At 45.8% G+C, this 13198-nt stretch overlaps 1 protein-coding gene across 1 annotated transcript in view; it reads left to right on the forward strand.

Moving 5' to 3' along the window:
- The window catches only part of LOC110503436 (rho guanine nucleotide exchange factor TIAM1), a 71679-nt gene that overhangs the window by 43114 nt on the left and 15367 nt on the right, over positions 1–13198 (forward strand). Inside the window, exons 17-22 of the mRNA XM_090218981.1 lie at positions 4820–5020; positions 7052–7120; positions 8088–8213; positions 9129–9237; positions 11407–11586; positions 11776–11894. Of these exons, the coding sequence (XP_090075107.1) occupies positions 4820–5020; positions 7052–7120; positions 8088–8213; positions 9129–9237; positions 11407–11586; positions 11776–11894 (804 nt within the window). The remainder of the gene's footprint in view (positions 1–4819; positions 5021–7051; positions 7121–8087; positions 8214–9128; positions 9238–11406; positions 11587–11775; positions 11895–13198) is intronic.

The raw sequence follows: 13198 nt of genomic DNA on the forward strand, positions 1-13198 counted from the left end.
GGCGAGAGCTGATGTGACGTCACTCCTAGTCAGAGACGCGTGTTGCTTCTACATGGGGGGGGGGGGGGGGGTTACCTAGCAACAATGACAAGAAGTTGCCATGTGAGGACTTGTTTCAGCTAGATTGTCCTTGTTGTCTTATTTTGACTGATGTCAAGTCTATGACAAAAAATGTGATAGCGAGCTAAGTAAAAAACTGTAACAATGTATTTGAGAGACAAGTGCTCATTTTGAAAATGTTTTCTATTAACATTGGAGACTAAGTATATTGACATGTTGTCAACTATCTAAGCCAGCCCCGTAGTGTCAACGATCTAAGCTAGCCCCATCTGTTTTGGCCCCGTAGTGTCAACGATCTAAGCCAGCCCCATCTGGTTTGGCCCCGTAGTGTCAACGATCTAAGCCAGCCCTGTCTGTTTTGCCCCATAGTTGAGCACTCGCCAGTTTTGTTGCTTAACAACCAACCCGTCTATTTCTGCCCTAAGTGAAGATATCCCAACAATGCACATCAACACTTTCCTAGGCAATAGTATGTGTTGATGATCTGAAGAGATCAATACACCAACAATCAGAAAAACACAGGGGAAGAGAGAGATCAATACATCAGCCATCAGGAAAACACAGGGGAAGAGAGAGATCAATACATCAGCCATAAGGAAAACACAGGGGAAGAGATCAATACATCAGCCATCAGTAGGAGGAAAACACAGGGGAAGAGATCAATACATCAGCCATCAGTAGGAGGAAAACACAGGGGAAGAGAGAGATCAATACATCAGCCATCAGTAGGAGGAAAACACAGGGGAAGAGATCAATACATCAGCCATCAGTAGGAGGAAAACACAGGGGAAGAGATCAATACATCAGCCATCAGGAAAACACAGGGGAAGAGATCAATACATCAGCCATCAGTAGGAGGAAAACACAGGGGAAGAGATCAATACATCAGCCATCAGTAGAAGGAAAACACAGGGGAAGAGATCAATACATCAGCCATCAGTAGGAGGAAAACACAGGGGAAGAGATCAATACATCAGCCATCAGGAAAACACAGGGGAAGAGATCAATACATCAGCCATCAGTAGGAGGAAGACACAGGGGAAGAGATCAATACATCAGCCATCAGTAGGAGGAAAACACAGGGGAAGAGATCAATACATCAGCCATCAGTAGGAGGAAGACACAGGGGAAGAGATCAATACATCAGCCATCAGTAGGAGGAAAACACAGGGGAAGAGATCAATACATCATCCATCAGGAAAACACAGGGGAAGAGATCAATACATCAGCCATCAGGAAAACACAGGGGAAGAGATCAATACATCATCCATCAGGAAAACACAGGGGAAGAGATCAATACATCAGCCATCAGTAGGAGGAAAACACAGGGGAAGAGATCAATACATCAGCCATCAGGAAAACACAGGGGAAGAGATCAATACATCAGCCATCAGTAGGAGGAAAACACAGGGTAAGAGAGAGATCAATACATCAGCCATCAGTAGGAGGAAAACACAGGGTAAGAGAGAGATCAATACATCAGCCATCAGTAGGAGGAAAACACAGGGGAAGAGATCAATACATCAGCCATCAGTAGGAGGAAAACACAGGGGAAGAGATCAATACATCAGCCATCAGTAGGAGGAAAACACAGGGGAAGAGATCAATACATCATCCATCAGGAAAACACAGGGGAAGAGATCAATACATCAGCCATCAGGAAAACACAGGGGAAGAGATCAATACGTCAGCCATCAGTAGGAGGAAAACACAGGGGAAGAGATCAATACATCAGCCATCAGTAGAAGGAAAACACACGGGAAGAGATCAATACATCAGCCATCAGTAGAAGGAAGACACAGGGGAAGAGATCAATACATCAGCCATCAGTAGAAGGAAAACACAGGGGAAGAGATCAATACATCAGCCATCAGTAGGAGGAAAACACAGGGGAAGAGATCAATACATCAGCCATCAGTAGAAGGAAAACACAGGGGAAGAGATCAATACATCAGCCATCAGTAGGAGGAAAACACAGGGGAAGAGATCAATACATCAGCCATCAGTAGGAAGAAAACACAGGGAAGAGATCAATACATCAGCCATCAGGAAAACACAGGGGAAGAGATCAATACATCAGCCATCAGTAGGAGGAAAACACAGGGGAAGAGATCAATACATCAGCCATCAGTAGGAGGAAAACACAGGGGAAGAGATCAATACATCAGCCATCAGTAGGAGGAAAACACAGGGGAAGAGATCAATACATCAGCCATCAGTAGAAGGAAAACACAGGGGAAGAGATCAATACATCAGCCATCAGTAGAAGGAAAACACAGGGGAAGAGATCAATACATCAGCCATCAGTAGGAGGAAAACACAGGGGAAGAGATCAATACATCAGCCATCAGTAGGAGGAAAACACAGGGGAAGAGATCAATACATCAGCCATCAGTAGGAGGAAAACACAGGGGAAGAGATCAATACATCAGCCATCAGTAGGAGGAAAACACAGGGGAAGAGATCAATACATCAGCCATCAGTAGGAGGAAAACACAGGGGAAGAGATCAATACATCAGCCATCAGGAAAACACAGGGGAAGAGATCAATACATCATCCATCAGCCATCAGGAAAACACAGGGGAAGAGAGAGATTAATACATCAAAAGAGATGTGACAGAAAGAGAAAAGGAGAAGGAGACTGACTGTTATGACAGGCCAGAAATAGACAGAAGTTCAAATGATCCATTCTCCCACGCCTCTTCTCCCTCTCCTGTCCTTTCTCCAATCCTGCCTCTCACCACTCCCCTCCTCTCGTCCGTTTGTTTTGATATTCTTTGTGGGTCTGTGTGATCTGTGGGAAATAATGGGGTCATACATTTGGCAGGAGGTGAGGAAGTGTAGCTCAGTTTCCACCTCATTTTGTGGGCAGTGTGCACATAGCCTGTCTTCTCTTGAGAGCCAGGTCTGCCTGTTTGCTATGGCAAGGCTATGCTCACGGAAGTCTGTACATAGTCAAGGATTTAATTTTAATTTGGTGTCAGTCACAGTGGTCAGGTATTTTGCAACTGTGTACTCTCTGTTTAGGGACAGATATCACTCCAATATGCTCTGTTTTTTTTGGTTGATTCTTTCCAGTGTGTCAAATAGTCCCGTGATGTGGTTTAGTGTAATTGTGTTGCTGTCCTGTGGTGTCTGTTTGTGAACAGAGCCAGCTTTTTAAGGGGACTCTTCTTCAGGTTCATCCTGTTGTAGGTGAAGGCTTTGTGGTGGAATGTGTGGGCATTGCTTCCTTTTAGGTGGTTGAAGAATTTAAGTTATTTTCTGGATTTTGATGATTAGTGGGTATGTTCTGCTCTGCATTTTTGGGGCTTTTCGCAGAAATCTGCATGCATCAATTGGGTGTTTGTCCCATTTTGTCTATTATTGGTTGACGTGTGGAACCCCACACCACACAACCATAAAGGGCAATGGGTTCAACAACTGATTCAAGTATGTTTTTTACTAGATCGTAATTGGGATGTTTAATTTTATGTTCCTTGCCTTGACTCTTTAGATCTTTCACAGCTTTTTAAAAATGTTTTACCTTTATTTAACTTGGCAAGTCAGTTAAGAACAAATTATTATTTTCAATGACGGCCTAGGAACAGTGGGGTTAACTGCCTTGTTCAGGGGCAGAATGACAGATTTGTACCTTGTCAGCTCGGGGGTTTGAACTTGCAACCTTCCGGATACTAGTCCAATGCTTTAACCACTAGGCTACCCTGCCGCCCCTATGTTGAAGTTACCTGTGGGGTTGATGTTTAGGCTGAGGTAGGTGTAATTCTTTGTGTGCTTTAAGGCAACAGTGTCTAGATAGAATTAGTTTTTTGTGGTATTAGCAACTATAACTTTTTTGGAACACTCTCTTACTATGATTCACTGTCGGGGCCCCAGGTCTGACAGAATCTGTGCAGAAGATTCTAGGTGCTGCTGTTGGTGCTGCTCAGTTGGTAGGGACAGAAGCACCAGATCATCGGCAAACGTTTCCTAGTCCAGTGAGGTGAGGCCGTGTGCTGCAGACTGTTTTAGTGCCCTCGCCAATTCATTGACGTAAATGTTGTGTTAATGCGTTAAGCTGCATCCCTGTCCTAACCCCATGGCCCTGAGGAAAGAAATCTGTGTTTATTGCCAATTAAAAATTCTCTCCTCTCACTTCCCTCTCTCCTCTCCATCCCTCCCTCTCTACTTCTTTCTCTCTCTCTCTCTCTCTCTCTCTCTCTCGATTCCTCTCTCTCTCTCTCTCTCTCTCTCTCTCGATTCCTCTCTCTCTCTCTCTCGATTCCTCTCTCTCTCTCTCTCGCTCTCTCTCTACATCTCTCATCCCACCCTCTCGCTCTCATCTCTCTACTTCTCTCTCTCTCTCTCCACATACATCTCTCTCTCTCTCCACATACACCTCTCTCTACCTCCTCTTCCGCTCTCTCTCTACATCTCTCATCCCACCCTCTCGCTCTCTCTCTCGCTCTCTCCCCCCTCTTCCGCTCTCTCTCTCTCTCTCTCTCCACATACACCTCTCTCCCTACCTCCTCTTCCGCTCTCTCTCTCTCTCTCTCTCTCTCTCTCTCTCTCTCTCTCATCACCCTCTGTCCCTCCCTTGATCTCTCTCATCTCTCTCCTCTCATCTGTCTCTCACTCCGTCTGTCTCTCTCCCTCTCATTCTCGCTCCTCTCCATCCATCCACCATCCATCTCTCTCTCTATCTCTCTCTCTATTTCTTTCTCTCCCTGCCTTTCTCTTGCCCTCTCTCTCTCTACCTCTCTCTACTTCTCTCTGTAGAGTACAGAGCAGGTCGCAGCATTCTGCCGCAGTCTCCATGATATGAATCCGTCTGAGTGTGCCACGACCTCCTCATCCCCCAGCCTGGACTCGCCCTTCCGTCCCCCTGCCACCGGCACCGCCAGCCGCCAGCTCTCCGACGCCGACAAGCTACGCAAAGTAATCTGTGAGCTAGTTGAGACGGAACGCACCTATGTCAAAGTCAGTAACAGTAGTACTACATCTCTGCTGTGTGTTTGGTGTTTGTGGGGGAAGGGGGTCGGGGGGTGTTTGTGGGAGAAGGGGGTTGGGGGGGTGTTTGTGGGAGAAGGGGGTCGGGGGGGTGTTTGTGGGAGAAGGGGGTCGGGGGGTGTTTGTGGGAGAAGGGGGTCAGGGATGTTTGTGGGAGAAGGGGGTTGGGGATGTTTGTGGGAGAAGGGGGTTGGGGATGTTTGTGGGAGAAGGGGGTCGGGGGGGTGTTTGTGGGAGAAGGGGGTCGGGGGGTGTTTGTGGGAGAAGGGGGTCGGGGGGTGTTTGTGGGAGAAGGGGGTCGGTCGGGTGTTTATGGGAGAAGGGGGTTGGGGGTGTTTGTGGGAGAAGGGGGTCGGGGGGTGTTTGTGGGAGAAGGGGGTTGGGGGTGTTTGTGGGAGAAGGGGGTTGGGGGTGTTTGTGGGAGAAGGGGGTCGGGGGTGTTTGTGGGAGAAGGGGGTCGGGGAGGTGTTTGTGGGAGAAGGGGGGGTGTTTATGGGAGAAGGGGGTCGGGTGGTGTTTGTGGGAGAAGGGGGTCGGGGGGTGTTTGTGGGAGAAGGGGTCATAACTGGGTTATAGAATATAGAAAAGCAAAACATTGTATTGTATTATAACTGGGTTACAAAGAAACTCTGAGAAGTTAAATACATAATATAACCTCAATACGTATGTAATCTGATCTAACTAGAAAGAGGGATATTAAATATCCCTATATATGTATATAATATATATGTAATCTGATCACCAAGCTGGAGTGGTATAAAGATCGCCACCATTGGACTCTGGAGCAGTTGAAACGCCTTCTCTGGAGTGACGGATGCCAGGAGAAACTCTACCTGCCCCAATGCATTGTGCTAACTGTAAAGTTTGGTGGAGGAGGAATAATGGTCTGGGGCTCATGATTCAGGCTAGGCCACTTTGTTCCAGTGAAGGGAAATCTTTACGCTACAGCATACAATTACATTCTAGACGATTCTGTGCTTCCAACTTTGTGGCAACAGTTTGGGGAAGGCCCTTTCCTGTTTCAGCATGACAATGCCCCTGTGCACAAAGCGAGGTCTGTACAGACATGGTTTGTCGAGATCGGCGTGGAAGAACTTGACTGGCCTGCACAGAGCCCTGACCTCAACCCCATCGAACACATTTGGGATGAATTGGAACGCCGACCGCCAGCTAGGCCTAATCGCCCAACATCAGTGCCCGACCTCATTAATGCTCTTGTGTCTGAATGGAAGCAAGTCCCCGCAGCAATGTTCCCACATCTAGTGGAAAGCCTTCCCAGAAGAGTGGAGGCTGTTATAGCAGCAATGTTCCCACATCTAGTGGAAAGCCTTCCCAGAAGAGTGGAGGCTGTTATAGCAGCAATGTTCCAACATCTAGTGGAAAGCCTTCCCAGAAGAGTGGAGGTTGTTATAGCAGCAAAGTGGGGAGGACCAACTCCATATTAATGCCCATGATTTTGGAATGAGTTGTTCGACGAGCAGGTGTCCACATACTTTTGGTCATGTAGTGTATTTATCTGATCTAAGTAGAAACAGAGATATCTTGACAGAGATATTTTAACAGAGATATCTTGACGGAGATATTTTAACAGAGATTTTTTAACAGAGATATATTGACAGAGATATCTTGACAGAGATGTCAGTGTGAGACCCAGAGAATAAAGGATGTATATATGTGTGTACATATGATTAGGAACAGTGGTATTTTAATTCAACACTGTGCGTGCCAGTTTATAGTACCTCTTGATGACTTAATGACTTGTTGTCGTAAGTGTGTTTTAAGCCAGAGTGTTTTCTATACTCCCTCTCCGTGTGTGTACATATCCATGAGATGACATCCACCACCCCAATCAACGGTTGGTGTGTTGGTGTGTGTGTGTGTGTGTGTGTGTGTGTGTGTGTGTGTGCGTATGTGTCTCCACTATCCCATTCAATGGGTGTTTGAGCGTGTGTGTGTGAGTCTAGCACCTTAATCAAATCCGAATCACTCTTTGTCTTGCAGGATCTCAATTGTCTCATCGGGAGGTACTTAACCCCGCTGCAGAAGGAGACGTGCCTCACTCAGGATGAGGTATGATACACGGTGGGAGAGGGAGAGGTACTGACGTGCCTCACTCAGGATGAGGTATGATACATGGTGGGAGAGGTATGATACATGGTGGGAGAGATACTGACGTGCCTCACTCAGGATGAGGTATGATACATGGTGGGAGAGGGAGAGGTACTGACGTGCCTCACTCAAGATGAGGTATGATACACGGAGGGAGAGGTACTGACGTGCCTCACTCAGGATGAGGTATGATACACGGAGGGAGAGGTACTGACGTGCCTCACTCAGGATGAGGTATGATATATGGTGGGAGAGCGAGAGATACTGACGTGCCTCACTCAGGATGAGGTATGATACCCGGTGGGAGGGGGAGAGGTACTGACGTGCCTCACTCAGGATGAGGTATGATACCCGGTGGGAGGGGGAGAGGTACTGATGTGCCTCACTCAGGATGAGGTATGATACCCGGTGGGAGGGGGAGAGGTACTGACGTGCCTCACTCAGGATGAGGTATGATACCCGGTGGGAGGGGGAGAGGTACTGATGCTGCCTTTTTAAATGTCTTTGGTGCTAAAAAAAAAACGTTTTTTCATAGAATGGCTGTTGCGTAATCATGTACAGACTGTACTGTGTGTGAGAGGAAGGGCGAGAGGAAGAGCGACTGGGAGGAGGTTTTAGACGAGAGAACAGACAGGGATAACTATAAGGCTGAGACTGGAACACAGATGGTTTCGGTGCTTTTAATAGGATCGCCTCACTTCAACACCCTCACTACTTGCGGCCCAAATGGCTCCCTATCTACTATCAAGTGTCAACTACTTTTGACCAGGGCTCATAGGGCTCTCATCAAAAGTAGTGCACTATATAGAGAATATGATGCCATTTGGGATGCAACCCCCCCTCTCACTGTAATAGGGCACTTGAGTTGTAATTTGTTGATTATATTGTTAAATAATATATTTCCCTCCTTCCTTTTGTGCGGCTCCAGCTGGACATTCTGGTTGGGAACCTGCCTGAGATGGTGGAGTTCCAGGTGGAATTCCTGAAGACTCTAGAAGACGGGACCAGATTGGTCCCAGACCTGGAGAAGCTGGAGAGAGTGGACCAGTTCAAGGTACAAAATAACAGCATGCCTAGAACTACAAAATGACATACTGCCTAGAACTACAAAATGACATACTGCCTAGAACTACAAAATGACATATTGCCTAGAACTACAAAATGACATACTGCCTAGAACTACAAAATGACATACTGCCTAGAACTACAAAATGACATACTGCCTAGAACTACAAAATGACATACTGCCTAGAACTACAAAATGACATACTGCCTAGGACTACAAAATAACATACTGCCTAGAACTACAAAATGACATACTGCCTAGAACTACAAAATGACATACTGCCTAGAACTACAAAATGACATACTGCCTAGAACTACAAAATGACATACTGCCTAGAACTACAAAATTACATACTGCCTAGAACTACAAAATTACATACTGCCTAGAACCACAAAATAACAGCCTGCCTGGACCGACAAAATAACAGCCTGCCTAGAACGACAAAATAACAGCCTGCCTAGAACGACAAAATAACAGCCTGCCTAGAACGACAAAATAACAGCCTGCCTAGAACGACAAAATAACAGCCTGCCTAGATTACACAATAACAGCCTGTCTAGATTACAAAATAACAGCCTGCCTAGAACTATAAAATAACAGCCTGCCTAGAACTACAAAATAACAGCCTGCCTAGATTACAAAATAACAGCCTGTCTAGATTACAAAATAACAGCCTGTCTAGATTACAAAATAACAGCCTGCCTAGAACTACAAAATAACAGCCTGCCTAGATTACACAATAACAGCCTGCCTAGATTACAAAATAACAGCCTGCCTAGATTACAAAATAACAGCCTGTCACAATGTACACATTGTGTAACCACGACTCTCTCCTCTCCATTTTAACTGTCCTCCGCTACCAAAACACATTGTGTAACCACGACTCTCTCCTCTCCTTGTCAGAAAATCCTCTTCTCTCTAGGAGGTTCCTTCCTGTACTATGCAGACCGGTTTAAGATCTACAGTGCGTTCTGCGCCAGTCACACCAAAGTCCCCAAGGTGCTCGTAAAGGGTGAGTTAAACACAGTTGGTGTGTGTTTTTGTGTGTGTGTGTGTGTGTGTGTGTGTGTGTGTGTGTGTGTGTGTGTGTGTGTGTGTGTGTGTGTGTGTGTGTGTGTGTGTGTGTGTGTGTGTCCTAGCTGCTCGTAAAGGGTGTGTATATGACAGTTCGAACCTGAACTATTTCCTTCCTGGCACCTCTGGTGTTTCCACTGACCCACCCTGCACTACAGAGAGATGGGCTTGTGTCCCACATGCCAGCATGTGGGACGGCAGGGTAGCCTAGTGGTTAGAGTGTAGAGGCGGCAGGGTAGCCTAGTGGTTAGAGTGTAGAGGCGGCAGGGTAGCCTAGTGGTTAGAGTGTAGAGGCGGCAGGGTAGCCTAGTGGTTAGAGCGTTGGACTAGTAACCGAAAGGTTTCATGTTCAAATCCCCGAGCTGACAAGGTACAAATCTTTCGTTCTGCCCCTGAACAGGCAGTTAACCCACTGTTCCTAGGCCGTCATTGAAAATATGAATTTGTTCTTAACTGACTTGCCTAGTTACATAAAGGTACATTTAAAAAAATATTCCCTACGTAGTGCCCTACTTTTGACCATTCCCTACGTAGTGCCCTACTTTTGACCATTCCCTACGTAGTGCCCTACTTTTGACCATTCCCTACGTAGTGCCCTACTTTTGACCATTCCCTACGTAGTGCCCTACTTTTGACCATTCCCTATGGGCCCTGGTGACTTCAGAAAAGTATTCATACCCCATTTGACTCATCCCACATTTTTGTTGTTACAGCCTGAATTCAAAATGGATTAAATAGATGTTTCTCTCTCACTCATCGACACACAATACTCCATAATGACAGTGAAATCATGTTTTTAACAATGTGTGTGCAAAACGGAGTATAGAAAAAATATATCTAATTTACATTGGTATTCACACCCTTGAGTCAACGCATGTTAGAAAACCTTTTGACAGCGATTTACAGCTGTGAGTCTTCCTGGTATCTAAGTATCTAAGTGCTTTGAACACCTGGATTGTGCATTATTTTCCTGTTATTATTATTGCTAGACAACCATTTTCAAGTTTTGCCATAGATTTGCAAGTCGATTTTAAGTCAAAACTGTAACTCGGCCACTCAGGAACATTCACTGTCTTCTTGGTAAACAACTCCAGTGTAGATTTGGCATTGTGTGTTAGGTTATTGTCCTGCTGAAAGGTGAATTCATCTCCCAGTGTCTGGTGGAAAAGCAGACTGAACCAGGTTTTCCCTCTAGGATGTTGCCTGTCCTTAGCTCCTTGGTTTATTTTTTATCCTGAAAAACTCCCCAGTCCTTAACGATTACAAGCATACCCATAACATGATGCAGCCACCACTATGCATGTAAACATGGAGATCAGTAATGCATTGGATTTGCCCCTAAACATAACATTTGTATTCAGGACAGAAAGTGAATTGCTCTGCCACATATTTTGCAGTATTACTTTAATTCCTTGTTGGAATATATTTATTCTGTACAGGCTTCCTTTTTCATTCTGTCATTTAGGTTAGCATTATGGAGTAACTACAATGTTGTTGATCAATCCTCAGTCTTCTCCTATCACAGTCATCGAACTCCGTAACTGTTTTAAAGACACCATTGGCCTCATGGTGAAATCCTTGAGCTGTTTCCTTCCTCTCCGGCAACTGAGTTAAGAAGGACGTCTGTATCTTTGTAGTGACTGGGTGTATTGATACACCATCCACAGTGTTGAATGACCTCTTCATAGCTACAACAGAATGTGTTTCGTAGGACAGTGTTGAATGACCTCTTCATAGCTACAACAGAATGTGTTGGCTGTATATTAAACTCTCCTTTCCTCAGACAGAAACATTTGTCTGTATATCAAACTCTCCTCTGCTTCCAGCTAAGACAGAAACATTTGGCTGTATATTAAACTCTCCTCTTTCCTCTGCTTCCAGCTAAGACAGAAACATTTGGCTGTATATCAAACTCTCCTCTGCTTCCAGCTAAGACAGAAGAGAAAGTGTTGTTCTTGTATGGCCTTTATTAACAGATCACATAACAGTATGGTACCAGCAGACAGTCTGGGGGCTTCTTTATGTTGGATCTTATTTCATTGTCCAGCTCTTCTGAAACGTTTGGAGGTTACGTGTGTAAAACACCCCCCCCTCTCATTGCATCTAGCTAAGACCGATGCAGACTTCAAGGCGTTTCTGGAAGAGAGGAACCCGAAACAGCAACACTCCTCAACCCTGGAGTCCTACCTGATCAAACCCATCCAGAGAGTTCTGAAGTACCCACTACTACTGAGAGAGCTGTACTCACTGACGGACCCTGACAGTGAAGAACACTATCACCTGAATGGTAAGGAGGGAGGGGTGTGTCCTATAGTACCCACTACTACTGAGAGAGCTGTAGAGGGAGGGAGGGAGGGATATGTGACAATCAAATATACATTAAAAAAAATATATATATTATTTTATCAATGGGATGCAGAAGGGTTAGGTTTAGTATAATATTGTTCCTCTTCTCTTCTCTCTCCTTCCTGTCCAGTTGCTATGAAGGCCATGAACAAGGTGGCCAGTCACATCAATGAGATGCAGAAGATCCACGAGGAGTTTGGGTTGGTGTTTGACCAGCTCATAGCGGAGCAGAGTGGAGACAAGAAAGAGGTGCGTTGCTGTTGGAAGTCTCCTCATCTTCTGTGGTATCCAGACAGGTACAGTGTTGTTGGGAGTCTCCTCATGTTCTGTGGTATCCAGACAGGTACAGTGTTGTTGGGAGTCTCCTCATGTTCTGTGGTATCGAGACAGAGGTACAGTGTTGTTGGGAGTCTCCTCATGTTCTGTGGTATCCAGACAGGTACAGTGTTGCTGGAAGTCTCCTCATGTTCTGTGGTATCGAGACAGAGGTGTGTTGTTGTTGGAAGTCTCCTCATGTTCTGTGATATCCAGACAGGTACAGTGTTGTTGGGAGTCTCCTCATGTTCTGTGGTATCCAGACAGGTACAGTGTTGCTGGAAGTCTCCTCATGTTCTGTGATATCCAGACAGGTACAGTGTTGTTGGGAGTCTCCTCATGTTCTGTGGTATCCAGACAGGTACAGTGTTGCTGGAAGTCTCCTCATGTTCTGTGATATCCAGACAGGTACAGTGTTGTTGGGAGTCTCCTCATGTTCTGTGGTATCCAGACAGGTACAGTGTTGCTGGAAGTCTCCTCATGTTCTGTGATATCCAGACAGGTACAGTGTTGTTGGGAGTCTCCTCATGTTCTGTGGTATCCAGACAGGTACAGTGTTGCTGGAAGTCTCCTCATGTTCTGTGATATCCAGACAGGTACAGTGTTGTTGGGAGTCTCCTCATGTTCTGTGGTATCCAGACAGGTACAGTGTTGCTGGAAGTCTCCTCATGTTCTGTGATATCCAGACAGGTACAGTGTTGTTGGGAGTCTCCTCATGTTCTGTGGTATCCAGACAGGTACAGTGTTGCTGGAAGTCTCCTCATGTTCTGTGATATCCAGACAGGTACAGTGTTGTTGGGAGTCTCCTCATGTTCTGTGGTATCCAGACAGGTACAGTGTTGTTGGGAGTCTCCTCATGTTCTGTGATATCCAGACAGGTACAGTGTTGTTGTTGGAAGTCTCCTCATGTTCTGTGGTATCGAGACAGAGGTACAGTGTTGTTGGGAGTCTCCTCATGTTCTATGGTATCGAGACAGAGGTGTGTTGTTGTTGGAAGTCTCCTCATGTTCTGTGGTATCGAGACAGAGGTACAGTGTTGTTGGGAGTCTCCTCATGTTCTGTGGTATCGAGACAGAGATACAGTGTTGTTGGAAGTCTCCTCATGTTCTGTGGTATTGAGACAGAGGTGTGTTGTTGTTGGAAGTCTCCTCATGTTCTGTGGTATCGAGACAGAGATACAGTGTTGTTGGAAGTCTCCTCATGTTCTGTGGTATCGAGACAGAGGTACAGTGTTGTTG

The sequence above is a fragment of the Oncorhynchus mykiss genome, chromosome 24 (genome assembly GCF_057628025.1).
Source record: "Oncorhynchus mykiss isolate SJ-2025 chromosome 24, ASM5762802v1, whole genome shotgun sequence".
In the NCBI taxonomy this organism is placed as follows: domain Eukaryota; kingdom Metazoa; phylum Chordata; class Actinopteri; order Salmoniformes; family Salmonidae; genus Oncorhynchus; species Oncorhynchus mykiss.